We start from the raw sequence: 23236 nt of genomic DNA on the forward strand, positions 1-23236 counted from the left end.
ACTTGACTGGCCTGCACAGAGTCCTGACCTGAACCCGATATAACACCTTTGGGATGAATTAGAACGGACAGGCCTTCTCGACCAACATCAGTGTGTGACCTCACCAATGCGCTTTTGGAAGAATGGTGGAAAATTCCTATAAACACACTCCGCAACCTTGTGGACAGCCTTCCCAGAAGAGTTGAAGCTGCAAAAGGTGGACCGACATCATATTGAACCCTCTGGGTATGGATGGGATGGCACTTCAAGTTCATATGTGAGTCAAGGCAGGTGGCCAAATACTTTTGGCAATATAGTGTATCTACCTCTGCATGCGCTTTAGCGTGTTGGTTGCGTTACATTTGCCATACTGTTGTTTCCAATGAATTAATCAATTTTGCTCCTTACAACGTCGGTTCTGTTGCTTCGGTCTTGTACAATATTTCCTCTTTGCGGTTTAAGTAAGGAAAAAAACTGAGATAATTAGAGCATTTATGGTACTTACTCTACGTCTATTTGGGGAGGGGGGGATATATGGCTTTTTATAAATATGCCTGAACAATGAACATTTACTCCCAAAAATAAAAATAAAAAATAAATTAAAAAAGCTCCACAAACCAGCACTCACAACATGAACCTTTTTTTTTTTTTTTTTTTTTTTTTGTCGTTTACTTTTATGCAAAGCAGTACAAAATAGCGTTGATTGTTAAAACTTTCGAGACCACGACATTGTGCACCGGGAGGTACTACTGCCTTTGTGGAACAGCATAACCTTCAAAATAAAATAAAAAATAAATAAACAAAAAAAACACGCAAAGAAGCGTTCGTATTTTTGTATCTTTTTTTTTCCAGTTCGATTGATCTTCAAATGACACACATTTAACGATACCAGCAAAAGATGAGTCAAAATAAAGTAATGCGCAGACATCCACCCACATTAAGTGTATATGTATATATATAAACAGCTGGCTTTTGCTGGACGTGACGATCCATTCGCCGCCGCCGCCTGCTGCGTGCGCCCCACAGAGTGCCTCATAACTCGCAAAAAGGTCATCGCCGACTCACCGTCGGTTTGAAATGTAATAAAGACGCCGTAATAAATGTGTTGGCTACACTATAGGGCTGTTTTTAATCCTTTTATAAACGCATTTTAATATCAAACCATCGCCGCCCATTCTGCATGTTAGCTCAACTAAAATCTGCCCTTGTGTTCCGATGATTTTTTATCCTTTTTTTTTTTTTTTTTTTTTCCCCGTTAAAAATGTTTCAAAGAAGAATGGCAGTTTCAGATATCACCTTTGATCCCTCGGGGGAAAAAATCAAGGCCTCTTTTTCACGAGTACATACATTTTTTTTTTTTTTGATTTTTTTTTTTTTTAATCTGACACAAAAGTTCTCGGAGGGATCGACGGACATGCTGGGACACGTATGTTACAGTCTTTGTATTAGTCTTTTGAAGCATCCTGGAGCGCTTTTCCTCCTCTTTTGAAAGTATGTTTACAAAGTTGCGTCACGAAAAGGCAGAAAAAGGCCAAAAGCAAAAAAAGTCAAAGAAAACGTTTGCCCACCAACGTGGAATGGTCCGGGGCACGTTTGAGGTGATCAACACAGTTTAGCAGTCAGGTGGTCTGATTGTTTTAGTATCTCCGTGCTGTACATGTCCAAGGCGTGGTTGACCCGGATCATCTCGCTGTTTGTCAGCTTGAGCCGATGCTTCAGCATACAAGAAAAGAGGTCCAGTTGGGGTTTGCCGGGCGCTGACGGAGGGGCGAGGCGGTTAATCCGATCCCGTATGTCCAGCAGCAGGAGCATGACGGACGAGGACGAGTAGAACTGACTCCCCTGCGTGTACGACTGGTTCACCTGCTGCACGGCGCTTCGGAGCAGGTCGGCGTTGAAGCGCAGGCTGTAGCCGAACACTTGGATGTCGGAGATTTTGATGTAGATCTGCCGCTTGTTGGGATCGGCCAGATCCACCGGACCCGTGTCGTTGCGGAGCCCTGTCGGGATCTTGGCTCGGCTTCTCAGGTAGATGTGCACGGTCTCGAAGAAGGTCTTCCAGCGGTTGCCTAACAGGAGGGTCCAGTTGAAGCACTGCGAGTTCTGCAGGCGTACCTTCTCCCATCGCGGGTAGCCGTGTTCCCCGAAGGGCATGCTCCAGCCCTCCGAGTGGCTCCCGCTGAAAGGGTTGACGTACACGAAGAACATGGGGTCGATGCTGCTGTTGCGCATCTGGCAGATCTTCATGGACAGACCGATGATCATGTGGAGGTAGTCCATGCGGTTCTTGTTGCTCTTCAGCGTCAGGGACATGCGCTTGCGCCACCTGGGGTCGAAGAAAGTCTCCAGGCGGATCTCGTTGCTGATGAACGTGGTGTGAATGTACAGGCGCGAGTCCATCTTCTGCAGCAAGTACTTCAGCTCCAGATCCTGGAAGTCCAAGTCGGTTTCGAAGCTGATGAACTGCTCGCTGCGCTCCGAGTCCACGTTCTGGGGCTCGCAGCGTCCGCGGTACATCTTGTAGCCCTTGTTGCAGGAGCCGCACTGGGAGATGTTGGCCAGGCTGCACATGGCGCAGCTGTTGTTGCCGCCGATGACGCACGGGATGGGCCGCTGGCACAGGGTGACGCCCGTGTGGCACACGCATGTCCTTTGGCTCTCCAGGAAGGTCCCCCAGAAGCCGTTCTCGTTGCAGTAGAGGAAGGACTGAACCCTGTTGAGCCACTGCATCACGGACCTTTGTCGGAAAAGACAAGAAAATCTGGGTAAACAACTCGAACCAACCAACGGCAGCAATGAATCAATGCAATCTATAGATGAAGGATGCTGTGTCAGCATTATCAGAGACGTTTGGTTATTTCCCTTAGGTGGAAGATAGCACTTGCTATTCTGAGCTCGTCCCTACGTTCCCCCCTAAGGCATCTCTCCCTGTCATCTTGACAGTATTAGAACTTCATTCCCGAGTCGAGGAAATGGATTCAGATTTTCCTTTTGAGGAGAGCACATTTGGTCAAGGTTAGCGCGACACGTTAATGAACCCCCCCGTGCTAACTATGATGGATGGCGTTGCATTCTTTAGCAGGCCAGAAAGACCCCGCCAGCCAGGGACCCGAATGAGCATGAACGCATCGCCTCTCGAGGACGACGGGACCACATTGAGACAGGACAGATGCATACAGGGTGTGTTATACAACGTAGTGCGATCTTTGATTGTAGTCAGCGGGAGGCGTGTCTTAATGAAATTAAACAATTGATGTCCGCTAACTTCTTGCAAATCAACGCCAAGAAAACGGAAATGCTGATTATCTGTCCTGCTAAACACCGACATTTATTTAATAATACCACCTTAACATTTGACAACCAAACAATTACACAAGGTAAAGAATCTGGGTATTATCTTCGACCCAACTCTCTCGTTTGAATCACACATTAAGAGTGTTACTAAAACGGCCTTCTTTCATCTCCGTAATATCGCTAAAATTCGTTCTATTTTATCCACTAGCGACGCTGAGATCATTATTCATGCGTTCGTTACGTCTCGTCTCGACTACTGTAACATATTATTTTCGGGTCTCCCTATGTCTAGCATTAAAAGATTACAATTGGTACAAAATGCGGCTGCTAGACTTTTGACAAGAACAAGAAAGTTTGATCATATTACGCCTATACTGGCTCACCTGCACTGGCTTCCTGTGCACTTAAGATGTGACTTTAAGGTTTTACTACTTACGTATAAAATACTACACGGTCTAGCTCCGTCCTATCTTGTCGATTGTATTGTACCATATGTCCCGGCAAGAAATCTGCGTTCAAAGAACTCCGGCTGATTAGTGATTCCCAGAGCCCAAAAAAAGTCTGCGGGCTATAGAGCGTTTTCTATTCGGGCTCCAGTACTATGGAATGCCCTCCCGGTAACAATTAGAGATGTTACCTCAGTAGAAGCATTTAAGTCCCATCTTAAAACTCATTTGTATACTCTAGCCTTTAAATAGACCCCCCTTTTAGACCAGTTGATCTGCCGTTTCTTTTCTTTTCTCCTCTGCTCCCCTCTCCCTTGTGGAGGGGGGTGGGGTACAGGTCCGGTGGCCATGGATGAAGTGCTGTCTGTCCAGAGTCGGGACCCGGGGTGGACCGCTCGCCTGTGCATCGGCTGGGAACATCTCTGCGCTGCTGACTCGTGTCCGCTCGGGATGGTGTCCTGCTGGCCCCACTATGGACTGGACTTTTACTATTATGTTGGATCCACTATGGACTGGACTCTCACAATATTATGTCAGACCCACTCGACATCCATTGCATTCGGTCTCCCCTAGGGGGGGGGTTACCCACATATGTGGTCCTCTCCAAGGTTTCTCATAGTCATTCACATCGACGTCCCACTGGGGTGAGATTTTCCTTGCCCTTATGTGGGCTTTGTACCGAGGATGTCGTTGTGGCTTGTGCAGCCCTTTGAGACACTTGTGATTTAGGGCTATATAAATAAACATTGATTGATTGATGAAGAGAAAAAACGTGTCGAACTGTAGAAATGTATCGGAACTAGGGATGTTCAGATCAGGTTTTTATTTTTCTGATTCCGGTCGTTAAAGTTAAAGTCCGAACAATAGTCACACACACACGAGGTGTGGTGAAATTATCCTTTGCATTTGACACATCCCCATGCTCAACCCCTGGGAGGTGAGGGGAGCAGTGAGCAGCAGCGGTGGCCACGCTCGGGAATCATTTTGGTGCCAAGCAGGGAGGCAATGGGTCCCATTTTTATAGTCTTTGGTATGACTCGGCCGCTGTTTGAATTCACGACCTTCCAGTCTCAGGGCGGACCTTCTAACCACAAGGCCACTGAGCAGGTCTTCCACTCATGGTCATCCATGAGGGATTCCAACCGATACCACATGTATTAAATGTTTATTTTTCTACTGATTTATAGTGAGTGCCATTGACAGTTTAACAATATCAACACAATATTTAAAGGGGAACATTATAACAATTTCAGAAGGGTTAAAACCATTAAAAATCAGTTCCCAGTGGCTAATTTTATTTTTCAAAGTTTTTTTCAAAATTTTACCCATCACGCAATATCCCTAAAAAAAGCTTCAAAGTGCCTGATTTTAACCATCGTTATATACACTCGTCCATTTTCCTGTGACGTCACATAGTGATGCCAATACAAACAAACATGGCGCATAGAACAGCAAGGTATAGCGACATTAGCTCGGATTCAGACTCGGATTTCAGCGGCTTAAGCGATTCAACAGATTACGCATGTATTGAAACGGATGGTTGTAGTGTGGAGGCAGGTAGCGAAAACGAAATTGAAGAAGAAACTGAAGCTATTGAGCCATATCGGTTTGAACCGTATGCAAGCGAAACCGACGAAAACGACACGACAACCAGCGACACGGGAGAAAGCGAGGACAAATTCGTCGATCGCCTTCTAACCAACGATTGGTATGTGTTTGTTTGGCATTAAAGGAAACTAACAACTATGAACTAGGTTTACAGCATATGAAATACATTTGGCAACAACATGCACTTTGAGAGTGCAGACAGCCCAGTTTTCATCAATTAATATATTCTGTAGACATACCCTCATCCGCTCTCTTTTCCTGAAAGCTGATCTGTCCAGTCCAGTTGGAAATGCATCTGCTTTGAGTGTCGCAGGATATCCACACATTCTTGCAATCTCTGTCGTAGCATAGCTTTCGTCGGTAAAGTGTGCGGAACAAATGTCCAATTTCTTGCCACTTTCGCATCTTTGGGCCACTGGTGCAACTTGAATCCGTCCCTGTTCGTGTTGTTACACCCTCCGACAACACACCGACGAGGCATGATGTCTCCAAGATACGGAAAACAGTCGAAAAAACTGAAAATAACAGAGCTGATTTGACTCTGTGTTTGTAATGTGTTTGAGAAAATGGCGGATTGCTTCCCCATGTGACGTCACGTTGTGACGTCATCGCTCTGAGAGCGAATAATAGAAAGGCGTTTAATTCGCCAAAATTCACCCATTTAGAGTTCGGAAATCGGTTAAAAAAATATATGGTCTTTTTTCTGCAACATCAAGGTATATATTGACGCTTACATAGGTCTGGTGATAATGTTCCCCTTTAAACCAGTTCCTTGTTTTCTTTATTTACATACCATTGTTTGAGCTGAAAGTCAAATATTACACAATAGGGTTGGACGGTATACCGGTATTAGTATAGTACCGCGATACTAATGAATGATTTTTGGTACTATACCGCCTCTGAAAAGTACTGATGATCAATGATCACTAAGGCATTGGACCAAAAACATTATACTTATAAAATTATTTGACCTTAGGGCTGGGAGATATGGCCTTTTATTAATATCTCAATATTTTTAGGCCATGTCACGATACACGATATATATCTCGATATTTTGCCTTAGCCTTGAATTAACACTTGATACATAGAATAATAATAATAATGGATTAGATTTTATATCGCGCTTTTCTATTATTAGATACTCAAAGCACTCACAGAGAAGTGGGAACTCATCATTCATTCACACCTGGTGGTGGTAAGCATCACACCAGTATGATGATTCTATGTGTCTACATGAAAACATTCTTGTTTAATATATGCTATGTTCATTAGTCAACTCGTTGGTGTTAATTTTCAATCAATCAAGATAAAAAAAATATATCAAAATCAAACTACAGCATGTTCATGTAGTTTGATCATTTTCCAACATCATGTGGTTTATTTTATATGTCATCTACAAATATATAAAGAATTGCTAATGCTACACCCAGTGGACACATTTAGAACAGCTGTTTCTTTCATTCAAAAATTTCAGGTTGATTTTTAAACATAGCAAACTCATCCCGCGGGCCGGATAAAACCTGTTCGCGGGCCTGATCCGGCCCTCGACCCGTACGTTTGACACCCCTAATGTAGCTCAAGTGTTGAATCGAATACTAGCGTCTGTGGTTTACATAACTGAGGCGTTCCACAAGGCTCCTCTACGTTTTTGGTACTTACACATTGTTTTCGTAATCTCATTTATGTATCGTATTTTTCGGACTATAAGTCGCAGTTTTTTTCATAGTTTGGTTCCAGTGCGATTTATATATGTTTTTTTCCTTCTTTATTATGCATTTTCGGCAGATGCGACTTATACTCCGGTGCAACTTATACTCCGAAAAATACGGTAACTCAGGGGTGTCAAATTCATTTTAGATTGGGGGGCCACATGGAGACAAATCTACTCCCAAGTGAACCGGACAGTTAAAATCACAGCACTATAACTTAAAAATAAAGACAACTTCAGATTGTTTTCTTTGTTTACAAATAGAACAAGCAGATTCTGAAATTGTATAAATCATAACGTTGTTGGATTGTTTGTTTTTTTACAATTACCTGTCGCGGTTAAAGGGGAACATTATCACAATTTCAGAAGGGTTAAAACCATTAAAAATCAGTTCCCAGTGGCTTATTTTATTTTTCAAAGTTTTTTTCAAAATTTTACCCATCACGCAATATCCCTAAAAAAAGCTTCAAAGTGCCTGATTTTAATCATTGTTATATACACCCGTCCATTTTCCTGTGACGTCACATAGTGATGCCAATACAAACAAACATGTCGGTAGAACAGCAAGGTATAGCGACATTAGCTCGGATTCAGACTCGGATTTCAGCGGCTTAACACTGTCTGATAAGATAATTACTAACAACTATGAACTAGGTTTACAGCATATGAAATGCATTTGGCAACAACATGCACTTTGAGAGTGCAGACAGCCCATTTTAGGCGCGCTAAGAACATATATTTGTCCACGATTTCAGCACTCAGGTTAACCATACCTAAATAGACAGAAAATACTGCATTACACAAGACTACCCGAATGTACTCGAATGATTGAAAAATAATAATGTTTTTAAGCTAAATTATTGGTAAACACAGTTTATGTATAATAATTTACATAAAACCGCGAGTAATGAATAAAGTTTTCATCAATTAATATATTCTGTAGACATACCCTCATTCGCTCTCTTTTCCTGAAAGCTGATCTGTCCAATTTTGGAGTTGATGTCAGCAGGCCAGGGAAGCTAGGGTCGATATTCTTCTCTTGATCATTTTCGGTGGCATAAGGGACGGTGTGAGTCAAGACATCCAGGGGGTTTAGCTCGCTCGTCTGCGGGAACAAACTGCCGCCATTGCTTGCCGTGCTACCGAGGTCCTTTGTCCCTGAATAGCTCACACACTCCGGCAGATTCAATGGGGGTCTGGCGGCAGATTTCTATGACTTTATCGTTGGAAATGCATCTGCTTTGAGTGTCGCAGGATATCCACACATTCTTGCCATCTCTGTCGTAGCATAGCTTTCGTCGGTAAAGTGTGCGGAACAAACGACTGACCATTTCGTCGGCTTTCCCCACACCCTCGTATTTTGAACAAATTTCGTCCAATTTCTTGCCACTTTCGCATCTTTGGGCCACTGGTGCAACTTGAATCCGTCCCTGTTCGTGTTGTTACACCCTCCGACAACACACCGACGAAAGTGAAAAAATGGCGGATTGCTTCCCGATGTGACGTCACGTTGCTCCGAGAGCAAATAATAGAAAGGCGTTTAATTCACCAAAATTCACCCATTTAGAGTTCGGAAATCGGTTAAAAAAATATATGGTCTTTTTTCTGCAACATCAAGGTATATATTGACGCTTACATAGGTCTGGTGATAATGTTTCCCTTTAATAGTATAAATACTTTATTTGTCGTTTTTTATATTTTCTGAATAAATGATGTGATAATGTCCATCAGTCAACTCATTGATGTTAATTTTCAATCTATCAAGATAAAAAAATTATATCAAAATCGAATTACAGCATGTTATTTATGTAGTTTGATCATTTTCTTTGACTGATGTACTAACATCATGTGGTTTAGTTTGTACATATGTAGCATCATCTACAAACATACAAAAAATTGCTATTGCGACATCCAGTGGACACATTTAGAACAGCAGTTTCTTTCATTCAAAAAATGCAGGTTAATTTTTAAACATAGCAAACTCATCCCATGGGCCGGATAAAACCTGTTTGCGGGCCTGATCCGGCCCTCGGGTCGTACGTTTGACACCCCTGGGTTAGACGAATGAAAAACTAAAAAAAAAAAAAAATCTCTATTTGCTTTACATTTATTTTAATGATTTCCTTCCTTGTGGCTCATGTGTTGATCCAATTTTAAAACTTGTTTTGCTTGTTTGCTCCAGTTTGTTGATTTTTTTTTCCTTTGGACAGTCGTTGGCAGGCAATCAATGCCTTCATGTACACACCTTCGCATCAACCATTTGAAACGTCGTTACCCCTGGAAAGCACCCACATTATCATATCCACATCATTATAATTGAGTTTTCTGGGCACTCAGACCAAAACTCTCTCGGTACATGCCCTGTCCGTATGTTTATCTGTAATTAGGCGGAGGGAGAAAAAAATAAATACATAAAGCTCCAGGGCAATCACAGTGGTAGCGCCAGGTATCTGGTGTTGACAGATAGAGTGGGAGCGTTGAACACATCGCCCTTGAGGCATCCGTGTCGTTGCTCTTATTTGACCAGCAGTTGTTCAATGGACAGTGTGTACTCTTTTCCGTCACACACTTGTTGATTTGTATGAACAAAAACTAAAAAAAAACAACAACTAATGAGTTGTCCCGTTTATTATGCACATAAGCATGAGTGTCTGTTTCTGTTGTAATTGCGCATTTGCATGAAACTGAAGCAGCTCATTTGCATAATTGCGCCATGACAGGGCACAGCAACGCTCCAATTAGTGACCAGACATGTAACCGATATTTGCTATTCTGAGCAAGCTGCTACTGTAATCAACCAGGGTATGAAATGTCACCAATGACAACTAAAAACCGTCAATCTTAGTTACGTAAAGTTGTTTCGGTTTTTTTCAAGCCATTCAAAGCCGTGTTCCTCAAATAGATGAAGGACCACTTCAAAGTAAGGTGGTCATCACGGTAACAAGTGACTCGCTAACCCGAGGCTATTCACACAGTCTGGTGTGCCGTGGGAGATTATGTAATTTCACCTATTTGGGTTAAAAATATTTTATGCAAACCATCTGCAAAGAAAGTGCCATTGTTGAGTGTCGGTGCTGTCTAGAGCTCGGCAGAGTAACCGTGTAATACTCTTCCAAATCAGTAGGTGGCAGCAGGTAGCTAATTGCTTTGTAAACGTTGTATTCAATGCTTAAAGGCCTACTGAAATGCGATTGTCTTATTTAAACGGGGATAGCAGGTGAATTCTATGTGTCATATCATTTCGCGATATTGCCATATTTTTGCTGAAAGGATTTAGTAGAGAACATCGACGATAAAGTTCGCAACTTTTGGTCGCTGATAAAACAGCCTTGCCTGTACCGGAAGTAGCAGACGAGTAGCGTGACGTCACAGGTTGTGGAGCTCCTCACATCCGCACATTGTTTACAATCATGGCCACCAGCAGCGAGAGCGATTCAGACCGAGAAAGCGACGATTTCCCCATTAATTTGAGCGAGGATGAAAGATTTGTGGATAAGGAAAGTGAGAGTGAAGGACTCGAGGGCAGTGGGAGCGATTCAGATAGGGAAGATGCTGTGAGAGGCGGGTGGGACCTGATATTCAGCTGAGAATGACTAAAACAGTAAATAAACACAAGACATATATATACTCTATTAGCCACAACACAACCAGGCTTATATTTAATATGCCACAAATTAATTCCGCATAACAAACACCTCCCCCCTCCCGTCCATATAACCCGCCAATACAACTCAAACACCTGCACAACACACTCAATCCCACAGCCCAAAGTACCGTTCACCTCCCCAAATTTCATACAGCACATATATTTCCCCAAAATCCCCAAAGTTACGTACGTGACATGCACATAGCGGCACGCACGTACGGGCAAGCGATCAAATGTTTGGAATCCGCAGCTGCATGCGTACTCACGGTACCGCGTCTGCGCATCCAACTCAAAGTCCTCCTGGTAAGAGTCTCTGTTGTCCCAGTTCTCCACAGGCCAATGGTAAAGTTTGACTGTCATCTTTCGGGAATGTAAACAATGAAACACCGGCTGTGTTTGTGTTGCTGCAGCCGCCCGCAATACACCGCTTCCCACCTACAGCTTTCTTCCTTGCTGTCTCCATTGTTCATTGAACAAATTGCAAAAGATTCACCAACACAGATGTCCAGAATACTGTGGAATTTTGCGATGAAAACAGACGACTTAATAGCTGGCCACCATGCTGTCCCAAAATGTCCTCCACAATCCGTGACGTCACGCGCAGACGTCATCATACCGAGACGTTTTCAGCAGGATATTTCGCGCGAAATTTAAAATTGCACTTTAGTAAGCTAACCCGGCCAGATTGGCATGTGTTGCAATGTTAAGATTGCATCATTGATATATAAACTATCAGACTGCGTGGTCGGTAGTAGTGGGTTTCAGTAGACCTTTAAACCAAAAATAAACAAAAGGCGAGTGCCCCTAAAAAAGGCATTGAGCTGTTTGGCCACAATACCCAGCAATATGTTTGGAAGAGAAAAGGTGAGGCCTTGAATCCCAGGAACACCATCCCTACTGTCATGGTGGTGGTAGTATTATGCTCTGGCCCTGTTTTGCTGCCAATGGAACTGGTGCTTTACAGAGAGTAAATGGGACAATGAAAAAAGAGGATTACCTCCAATTTCTTCAGGACAACCTAATATCATCAGCCTGGAAGTTGGGTCTTGGGCGCAGTTCGGTGTTCTAACAGGACAATGACCCCAAACACAAGTCAAAAGTGGTAAAGGAATGGCTAAATCAGGCTAGAATTAAGGTTTTAGAATGGCCTTCCCAAAGTCCTGACTTAAACATCTGGACAATGCTGAAGAAACAAGTCCATGTCAGAAAACCAACACATTTAGCTGAACTGCACCAGATTTGTCAAGAGGAGTGGTCAACAATTAAACCAGACGCTTGCCAGAAGCGCCTTATTGCAGTGAAACTTGCCAAATATTAACATTGCTGTATGTATACTTTTGACCCAGCAGATTTGCTCACATTTTCAGTAGACCCATAATAAATTCATAAAAGAACCAAACTTCATGAATGTTTTTTGTGACCAACAAGTATGTGCTCCAATCACTCTATCACAAAATAATAAGAGTTGTAGAAATGATTGGAAACTCAAGACAGCCATGACATTATGTTCTTCACAAGACAATAAGAAAAATACAGAATATGCAAAATAAAAATCTATTCTGTAAAAACAATTTAGTTGAATATCCCTGCAGTGACCCCACTTTAAGAAGCACTGGATGACAGACTATGGAATATAAGGATACCTGATCTACGATTTGATAACATTAATACTTTCAGGTTTTCAATCATGTCATCTTTTTTGTGCCGCCGTGTGCTAATTTTGACCTCATTGGCGCGACATTTTCTTGCCTCTGCTGAAAAAATACTATATCTTAATCTCTTGACACAAGTGACTCTGTGATAAGATCTGGTTTTTATTACTCCGGTGTAATTCTGCAGCGCGGGGCACTTATTTGCAGTCAGATCATGTTGCCAGCCTGTGTCTGGAATCCCGCTACCGACGGGTTCCTTATGTATGAAATGTGTGGAACTAATCAGAAAAGAAATGCGCCGCAATTTGGAGGGGCCTTATCAGTTCAATTTACATAAATTAAGAATTAGCATACTTTCTTATAAAGTCCAATGCCTCGCAGGAAATGACGCACATTAACTAATGCCTTTTATACGTATTGTGCAACTCTTTGATTGCGCTATCAAATGTTGTTAGAATTGTCGCAGGAAATCAAAAATCAATAAACTTTTAGTTGACATTGTTTATTTCCACTGAGAGTACTTTGCAGTTAGACGGCGGCTTCGAAGTTAAACTAATTTAGATTAAATGCGTCATAAACTTCAGAGCAGCAGAAATACGCAATTTAGTGTTATTATTTTTTTCCAAACAACAGACTTTTAATAAGAGCAGAGATTAACTGTCCAATTTATGTCCGTTTCATAAAAAGTAAATGGCATCAAATTGTATCACCTGCCAAAACGTAAAGCCACAGACAACACTTGGATGTAATCATCATATTAGTTTAGCCATAAGTCTTTAGCCGTGATAAGTAAATGAGATGGCGAGGCTTAAAAATCAAATTCAAGCAGTGTGATAGCAATTAAAGGCCAAGTATGTCATTATCTCTTAATGAATGTATTATAATCCCATGCAGGGGTCATTCAGATTCTGTATGTGTCATTATTTAAGCATTAATAATTGAAGTTAATGTATAGCCCGGATACATTTTTCGGCATGGACGAGGCCGCTCTCAATAATTCACAACATTTTGACAAAGCATTCGTACCTGTCAAAGTGAGCTGCTACACTGACGGCAGGAAGAAAAAGCGAAAGTCAAGAAACGTACGTTTAAATAGTGACTGACTTTAATTACATGCATTTAATCACCTGAATACCGAAGTTTGCTGCACCTTTTTAGCTGTGAGAGCCATATAATATTTTTTAACACTGAATGCAACTAAATGCGTGCATTTTTAAGTAAGACCAACATTTTTTGAGTATAATAAGTCTCTTATTCTTTTTAATAACATTGTTATTCTGAAGCTAACCAATAATAAATGAAATACTTCTTACTATTAATGCGACCTCTTGAACAGGTGCGGTAGAAAACGGATGGATGGATTAAAATGCATGAGAATGTTTTATATTATGAATGTTATTTTTAACACTGTGATTACCAGCTGAATTATTCATTACTTATCGTGTTAAGTAATGTCAGCTAAGATTTATCTGAGAGCCAGATGCAGTCATCAAAAGAGCCACATCTGGCTCTAGAGCCATAGGTTCCCTACCCCTGCTTTACACCAAGGGTGTCCAAACTAGGGCCCGCAGTCTTTAATTTGGCCTGTGAGACAATGTGGCTTTAATAAGGTATCTTACCTAGGTTGCGTACATGTTAATAGTCTGTCTGTATCGCCATCTAGTGGACAACATAAGTATTTCAGTTCAATTACCTTTAGTGAATTACGCAGCATTTACAAGTTCGGACACACCTTCTTATTTCAATGTGTTTTCTTTATTTTCATGACTATTTACATTCTAGATCAGTGGCTCTTAACCTGGGTTCGATCGAACCCTAGGGGTTCGGTGAGTCGGGCTCAGGGGTTCGGCGGATTCAAGACACACCAACTACCTCATTAAGTAAATAAAAACTTCTCCCGATCGGCGTATTACGGATATGGCAACAGCAGAAGTCAGACTGATTTGCAGCTGTGTCATTTGTTGTGAGTTTATGCACTGTGTTGGTTTTGTTCTTTGAACAAGGTCATGTTCAGGTGTGAATGAATGATGGGTTCTACATGTAAAGCGACTTTGGGTACTTAGAAAAGCGCTATATAAATCCCAGGTATTATTATTATTATTATTATTATGTTCATGCACGGTTCATTTTGTGCACCAGTAAAAAAAAACATGTTAACACTTTAGTATGGTGAACATATTCACCATTAATTAGTTGCTTATTAACATGCAAATTAGTAACATATTGGCTCTTAACTAGTCATTATTAAGTACTTATTCATGCCTTATTCGGCATTGCCTTGTTATAACCCTAACCCTATAACCCAGGCCGTAACCCTCTAACCCTAACCCTAATCAAATAACTCTAAATTAAGTCTTTGTTACTTAGATTATGTTCCCCTAGTGTCCAAAACACTCTAAATTAAGTCGTTGTTACTTACAATATGTTCCCCATACTAAAGTGTTACCCAAAACATATAACTTTGTCTTGAATTTGAAAAAAAAAAAAAAAAAAAAAATTTCACTAAAGAAGGGTTCGATGAATGCGCTTATGAAACTGGTGGGGTTCGGTATCTCCAACAAGGTTAGGAACCACTGTTCTAGATTGTCACTGAAAGCATCAAAACTATGACACCTGTGAAGTGAAAACCCTTTCAGGTGACTACCACTTGAAGCTCATTGAGAGAATGCCGAGAGTGTGCAAAACCGTAATCAGAGCAAAGGGTAGCTATGTGTTCAACCCACTGAATGAGAAGGTATGTCCAAACTTTTGGCCTGTACTGTATATGACCCAATGCAGACTATCTTCCCTAGTCATGGTGCAAAAAAAATAAAAATAATAGTCTGTCTGTATCGCCATCAACCCTTTCAGGTGACTACCACTTGAAGCTCATCGAGAGAATGCCAAGAGTATGCAAAACAGTAATCAGAGCAAAGGGTGGATAATTTGAAGAAACTAGAATATAAAACATGTTTTCAGTTTTTTCCCCTTTTTTTTTAAAGTACATAACTCTACATGTTTATTCATAATGTTGATGCCTTCAGTGACAATCTACAATGTCATGAAAATAAAGAAAACCCATTGAATGAGAAGGTATGTCCAAACTTTTGGCCTGTACTGTATATGACCCAATGCAGACTACCTTCCCTAGTCATGGTGCAAAAAAAATAAAAATAATAGTCTGTCTGTATCGCCATTTAGTGGACAATGTATTTCAGGTCAATTACCTTTAGTGAATTACGCAGCACTTACATACATTTACAAGTTCGGACACACTTTCTTATTTCAATGTGTTTTCTTTATTTCTATGACTATTTACATTCTGGATTGTCACTGAAAGCATCAAAACTATGACACCTGTGAAGTGAAAACCCTTTCAGGTGACTACCACTTGAAGCTTATTGGGAGAATGCCAAGAGTGTTCAAAACCGTAATCAGAGCAAAGGGTGGATAATTTGAAGAAACTAGAATATAAAACATGTTTTAATTTTTTTCACCTTTTTTTGTTAAGTGCATAACTCCACATGTGTTCATTCTTAGTTGTGATGCCTTCAGTGACAATCTACAATGTTATGAAAATAAAGAAAACCCACTGAATGAGAAGGTGTGTCCAAACTTTTGCCCTGTACTGTATATCACCCAATGCAGACTACCTTCCCTAGTTATGGTGCAAAAAAAATAAAAATAATAGTCTGTCTGTATCGCCATCTAGTGGACAATGTATTTCAGGTCAATTACCTTTAGTGAATTACGCAACATTTACATACCTTTACAAGTTCGGACACACCTTCTTATTTCAATGTGTTTTCTTTATTTCTATGACTATTTACATTCTAGATTGTCACTGAAAGCATCAAAACTATGACACCTGTGAAGTGAAAACCCTTTCAGGTGACTACCACTTGAAGCTCATTGAGAGAATGACAAGAGTATGCAAAACAGTAATCAGAGCAAAGAGTGGCTATTTTGAAGAAACTAGTATATAAAACATGTTTTCAGTTTTTTCACCTTTTTTTGTTAAGTACATAACTCCACGTGTTCATTCATAGTTTTGATGCCTTCAGTGACAATCTACAATGTAAATAGTCATGAAAATAAAGACAACCCATTGAATGAGAAGGTGTGTCCAAACTTTTGCCCTGTACTGTATATGACCCAATGCAGACTACCTTCCCTAGTCATGGTGCAAAAAAATAAAAAAAATAATAGTCTGTCTGTATCGCCATCTAGTGGACAATGTATTTCAGGTCAATTACCTTTAGTGAATTACGCATCATTTACATACATTTACAAGTTCGGACACACCTTCTTATTTCAATGTGTTTTCTTTATTTCTATGACTATTTACATTCTAGATTGTCACTGAAAGCATCAAAACTATGACACCTGTGAAGTGAAAACCCTTTCAGGTGACTACCACTTGAAGCTTATTGGGAGAATGCCAAGAGTGTTCAAAACCGTAATCAGAGCAAAGGGTGGATAATTTGAAGAAACTAGAATATAAAACATGTTTTAATTTTTTTCACCTTTTTTTGTTAAGTGCATAACTCCACATGTGTTCATTCTTAGTTGTGATGCCTTCAGTGACAATCTACATGACAATAGTCATGAAAATAAAGAAAACCCACTGAATGTCCAAACTTTTGGCCTGTACTGTATATGACCCAATGCAGACTACCTTCCCTAGTCATGGTGCAAAAAAAATAAAAACAATAGTCTGTCTGTATCGCCATCTAGTGGACAATGTATTTCAGGTCAATTACCTTTAGTGAATTACGCAGCATTTACATACCTTTACAAGTTCGGACACACCTTCTTATTTCAATGTGTTTTCTTTATTTCTATGACTATTTACATTCTAGATTGTCACTGAAAGCATCAAAACTATGACACCTGTGAAGTGAAAACCCTTTCAGGTGACTACCACTTGAAGCTCATTGAGAGAATGACAAGAGTATGCAAAACAGTAATCAGAGCAAAGAGTGGCTATTTTGAAGAAACTAGTATATAAAACATGTTTTCAGTTTTTTCACCTTTTTTTGTTAAGTACATAACTCCACGTGTTCATTCATAGTTTTGATGCCTTCAGTGACAATCTACAATGTAAATAGTCATGAAAATAAAGACAACCCATTGAATGAGAAGGTGTGTCCAAACTTTTGCCCTGTACTGTATATGACCCAATGCAGACTACCTTCCCTAGTCATGGTGCAAAAAAATAAAATAATAATAGTCTGTCTGTATCGCCATCTAGTGGACAATGTATTTCAGGTCAATTACCTTTAGTGAATTACGCAGCATTTACATACATTTACAAGTTCGGACACACCTTATTTCAATGCGTTTTCTTTATTTCTATGACTATTTACATTCTAGATTGTCACTGAAAGCATCAAAACTATGACACCTGTGAAGTTAAAACCCTTTCAGGTGACTACCACTTGAAGCTTATTGGGAGAATGCCAAGAGTGTTCAAAACCGTAATCAGAGCAAAGGGTGGATAATTTGAAGAAACTAGAATATAAAACATGTTTTAATTTTTTTCACCTTTTTTGTTAAGTGCATAACTCCACATGTGTTCATTCATAGTTTTGATGCCTTCAGTGACAATCTACAATGTAAATAGTCATGAAAATAAAGAAAACCCACTGAATGTCCAAACTTTTGGCCTGTACTGTATATGACCCAATGCGGACTACCTTCCCTAGTCATGGTGCAAAAAAAATAAAAATAATAGTCTGTCTGTATCGCCATCGAGTGGACAATGTATTTCAGGTCAATTACCTTTATTGAATTACACAGCATTTACATACATTTACAAGTTCGGACACACCTTCTTATTTCAATGCGTTTTCTTTATTTCTATGACTATTTACATTCTAGATTGTCACTGAAAGCATCAAAACTATGACACCTGTGAAGTGAAAACCCTTTCAGGTGACTACCACTTGAAGCTCATTGAGAGAATGACAAGAGTGTGCAAAACAGTAATCAGAGCAAAGGGTGGATAATTTGAAGAAACTAGAATATAAAACATGTTTTCAGTTTTTTCCCCTTTTTTTTTTGTTAAGTACATAACTCCACGTGTTCATTCTTAGTTGTGATGCCTTCAGTGACAATCTACAATGTAAATAGTCATGAAAATAAAGAAAATCCATTGAATGAGAAGGTGTGTCCAAACTTTTGGCCTGTACTGTATATGACCCAATGCAGACTACCTTCCCTAGTCATGGTGCAAAAAAATAAAATAATAATAGTCTGTCTGTATCGCCATCTAGTGGACAATGTATTTCAGGTCAATTACCTTTAGTGAATTACGCAGCATTTACATACATTTACAAGTTCGGACACACCTTATTTCAATGCGTTTTCTTTATTTCTATGACTATTTACATTCTAGATTGTCACTGAAAGCATCAAAACTATGACACCTGTGAAGTTAAAACCCTTTCAGGTGACTACCACTTGAAGCTTATTGGGAGAATGCCAAGAGTGTTCAAAACCGTAATCAGAGCAAAGGGTGGATAATTTGAAGAAACTAGAATATAAAACATGTTTTAATTTTTTTCACCTTTTTTGTTAAGTGCATAACTCCACATGTGTTCATTCATAGTTTTGATGCCTTCAGTGACAATCTACAATGTAAATAGTCATGAAAATAAAGAAAACCCACTGAATGTCCAAACTTTTGGCCTGTACTGTATATGACCCAATGCGGACTACCTTCCCTAGTCATGGTGCAAAAAAAATAAAAATAATAGTCTGTCTGTATCGCCATCGAGTGGACAATGTATTTCAGGTCAATTACCTTTATTGAATTACACAGCATTTACATACATTTACAAGTTCGGACACACCTTCTTATTTCAATGCGTTTTCTTTATTTCTATGACTATTTACATTCTAGATTGTCACTGAAAGCATCAAAACTATGACACCTGTGAAGTGAAAACCCTTTCAGGTGACTACCACTTGAAGCTCATTGAGAGAATGACAAGAGTGTGCAAAACAGTAATCAGAGCAAAGGGTGGATAATTTGAAGAAACTAGAATATAAAACCTTTTTTCCCCTTTTTTTTTTGTTAAGTACATAACTCCACGTGTTCATTCTTAGTTGTGATGCCTTCAGTGACAATCTACAATGTAAATAGTCATGAAAATAAAGAAAATCCATTGAATGAGAAGGTGTGTCCAAACTTTTGGCCTGTACTGTATATGACCCAATGCAGACTACCTTCCCTAGTCATGGTGCAAAAAATACAACAACAATCCAATCAACACAAAATGTCAACAGGCATGGTCAAACATAACACAACCTTTGTGGACACACAAAAAATGTATGTGCACCATAAACAATTAAATACTACACCCATTAAAATCCATTACAAAGCATGATGGGAAACATGCAAAACATGCTCCACACTTATCCAAGTTTGGCACATTTTAGCTGCTTGACATTCCTGATTGACTAAACAACTTTAAGGAGGTTGTCACGGAAGTAAATAAGGTAGACGTTAACCTTTCACATACGGTACTCTTAAATGGTAAATGGTAAATGGGTCGTACTTGTATAACGCTTTTCTACCTTTTTAAGGAACTCAAAGCGCTTTGACACTATTTTCCACATTCACCCATTCACACACACATTCACACACTGATGGCGGGAGCTGCCATGCACGGCGCTAACCAGGCCCATCAGGAGCAAGGGTGAAGTGTCTTGCTCAAGGACACAACGGACATGACTAGGATGGTAGAAGGTGGGGATTGAACCAGTAACCCTCAGATTGATGGCACGGCCACTCTCCCAACTTCGCCACGCCGTCCCCCATTAATATGCAATTATATTAATGCTAGCCATCTCGAACGAGCCATTTTTTAAATGTTAGATTGCAAAAAAAAACAAAAAAGAATGTTGTCTTCTTGTCTCATAATGATTGTGAACGACAATATAAATTGTATGTTTTTTAGCAAACAATGTAAGACAACAAAACTGCCATGATTCATCAAACATGTACACCATTTAGACCAAATATAGAGAAAAAAATGTGTCTGGGGGCCGGTATATCTGATTTTCAGGAACACTAATATAAAACCTCACAATAATGTCTGATTAAATGCTAAAAAACGTTATGACAGACCACCTTAAAAAACGGAATGGAATTTTACGTTTTTTTTTTACTGAATGAGACACAATGAGATACAATAGTGTCGCTGAACACAAGACAAGAATGACTGTGCATGTGAGCTGTGTGCTTGGTATTTTTATGTATTTTATGTGTTTTTATCTATTTATCTATGTTTTTATGTGTTATTAGGAATTTGCACTAAATTAGTTTTGCTTATAATTTCGTTGTACAATGTACAATGACAATAAATATATATTATATTATTTTCTATTCTATTCAGAATGTACATGAAAATAAAGAATGTGGAATTTACAATTTTAACTATGAATGATAAAACACTGAATATTGACAACATATAAATCACACCCCCTCTAGACCAACATATTTTACAATCAAGCGAAACGCAACAAAAATGCAACAAACTGCAAAATATGAACGCTAAGGGTAAAAAAAAAAACACTTACAATCTGATACATCTGATACATCACTAAGCTTTAGAACTTTGCTGTAAAAATGTCCTTCCGCGTCTGTCCCTGACACCCGCATTTCAGGCTGGCTGCTCTGGAAACACTCTGTGGAAACGCTCCCCACCCACACTGCTTGGTGCCTGGTCTGAACTGCTGTGACTTAATTACCATAGTAACTAGTATATCATGCAAAAGCACTAATGAAATCTAAAAAAAAAAATGGGGGAATGTCCGGAGGGCTGGATTGAGAAACTGAACGGGCCGCATGCGGCCCCGGGCCTTATTTTGCCCAGTTCTGCTTTAGACAAACCTTTTAAATGTTCCTATACTAACGCTTGAAGAACTAATGAAAATGTGAGCTATGCAAATGTACATTAAAATAGTTACCCAGCTTAACTTTATAGAGTTGTAGCAATAAATGCATGCCATAGTGTCGACGTGGAGTTCCTCAGGGGTCAATTCCATTTGTGGTGTTCGGGTCTGTGGGACCCGTTTTCATTTTTTATAAAAAAAATAAAAATGATACAATCAATTAATTTTTCAAACTGAGACTCACTGACTTTGGCTCATTTTCTGTGAAGAACATATATCAGAATACATATTTAATGACCACACACCATACACCCCCCCTACACATTTCTATTATATATAAGATGTCCGGGTCCACTGGACCCGGGGCTAATAGAAGTGTGGAAATTGATGTTCTGTGTACCACACACACACACACACACACGCACACACACACACACACACACACACACACACACACACACACACACACACACACACACACACACACACACACACACAACAGGCCTAGACAGGAGGAGGACAGAGTGTAGATACACAGAACATCAGAAAGTCAAATGTGCGAGAAAATGAGAGCAGACAGTGTTGACAAACAATGTTGCAACCTTGTGTGGGAACCGCAGGTGCAGAAACACAAATGAAGAATCCCTGTGGGATGCAGAAACTGGCAGAGAAATTTTCCGTGGCAACGTTCATATTGTTGTTACTCAGCCAGCGTTTGTGGGTCTGATGGACCCGTTGCATTTTGTGGCTTTTAATGCCTCACAATCAAACACTTTTATGTTAAAATACTTAACAGATGTTTATTGGGATAAGGTAAAACATCTGTTCAGTATTTTAGCATAAAAGTGTTTGATTGTGAGGCATTAAAAGGTCCATCAGACCCACAAACGCTGGCTGAGTAACAACAATATGAACATTACACAAGGGTTAACCTGATTGTTTGTTTACACTGTGTGGTCTTAGATCTTGTCCGTGAAGGAATCTGCCAATCCAACAATTGCTGTTGTGATATTTAAAAAAAGAGCATGTATTAAAAAAACATGTTATATCTAACAAAATTTGAGTTAATTATCATTTATAATTACTGCAATGGGTACTAAGCTATGTGAACCATTGCCAAGAACAACATTGCTCGACAGTCCTCTATTCAGCGGAACTACACTTTTTGGACCATTTGATGTTTCTGTTTACCCCCTGAGGATGTCTACTGGTGAGGTAATGGCTGATCACTAGTCGGATGGGGGCGGGGGGGTTGGCACATTGAGAGAACTTGGAGGATGCGAAGAAAGCCTGGATGCCGTTGAATCCACAGGAGACGTCATTGAACATGATTCTCACAGCAGCTCTCCAAGTGAGAGCATGTACACAGTGGCAGCTGGATGACAAAATCCACTCCCATTGTGGTTCTCGCGTAGGAATGGCGCCGACACAAACGCGCAGGGAACGCGGGATGCTTTTCACATCATCATCGTTGACATCCTCCACGGGCACTACAGCCTCTCTGGTTTTGGCTGACATGCTGGAGATGGGCTACAAGGCCTCCCCGAGGTGGTGGGCACACACCTTGGAAACACTTTAAGGAATGCTGCAATTCCCTCATCCACCATCAGCTGTTATGTGCTGCCAAGAGAAGTGGTAATGGCCTATTTTTAGATTTTTAAAACTACAACTAGGGGGCAAGTATATGTTATGCATTAATTCCATGCAGACTAACAGAACAAACTGTTTGATTCCTAGATAGATTAAGATGAATCTCAGTTGAGCACATACCTCCACCAAGGCCAAACAATCCTTACATGACTGGGAAAAATAGGTGACTTTCTGGGCAAGACAATTTTAAGCTTCGTTTGTTGGTGTCAATGCAAGTTGACTCGAACTGTAAACCGTGGAAATATTTTCCTTGATCTGCACTTTTTTTTTTTGTTTTTAGATCAGCACCAATATATAAGTTTAAAGGGGAACATTATCACCAGACCTATGTAAGCGTCAATATATACCTTGATGTTGCAGAAAAAAAGAC

At 40.1% G+C, this 23236-nt stretch overlaps 1 protein-coding gene across 3 annotated transcripts in view; it reads right to left on the reverse strand.

The window, feature by feature from the left end:
• Positions 1 to 740: 740 nt before the first annotated feature.
• The window catches only part of brinp1 (bone morphogenetic protein/retinoic acid inducible neural-specific 1), a 498298-nt gene continuing 475802 nt past the window's right edge, over positions 741 to 23236 (reverse strand). For all 3 annotated transcript variants that reach the window (XM_061927310.1, XM_061927308.2, XM_061927309.2), the window contains exon 8: positions 741 to 2716. In XM_061927310.1, the coding sequence (XP_061783294.1) occupies positions 1582 to 2716 (1135 nt within the window). In that variant the 3' untranslated portion in view covers positions 741 to 1581. The remainder of the gene's footprint in view (positions 2717 to 23236) is intronic.

The sequence above is a fragment of the Nerophis lumbriciformis genome, linkage group LG32, assembly GCF_033978685.3.
Source record: "Nerophis lumbriciformis linkage group LG32, RoL_Nlum_v2.1, whole genome shotgun sequence".
NCBI classification, from domain to species: domain Eukaryota; kingdom Metazoa; phylum Chordata; class Actinopteri; order Syngnathiformes; family Syngnathidae; genus Nerophis; species Nerophis lumbriciformis.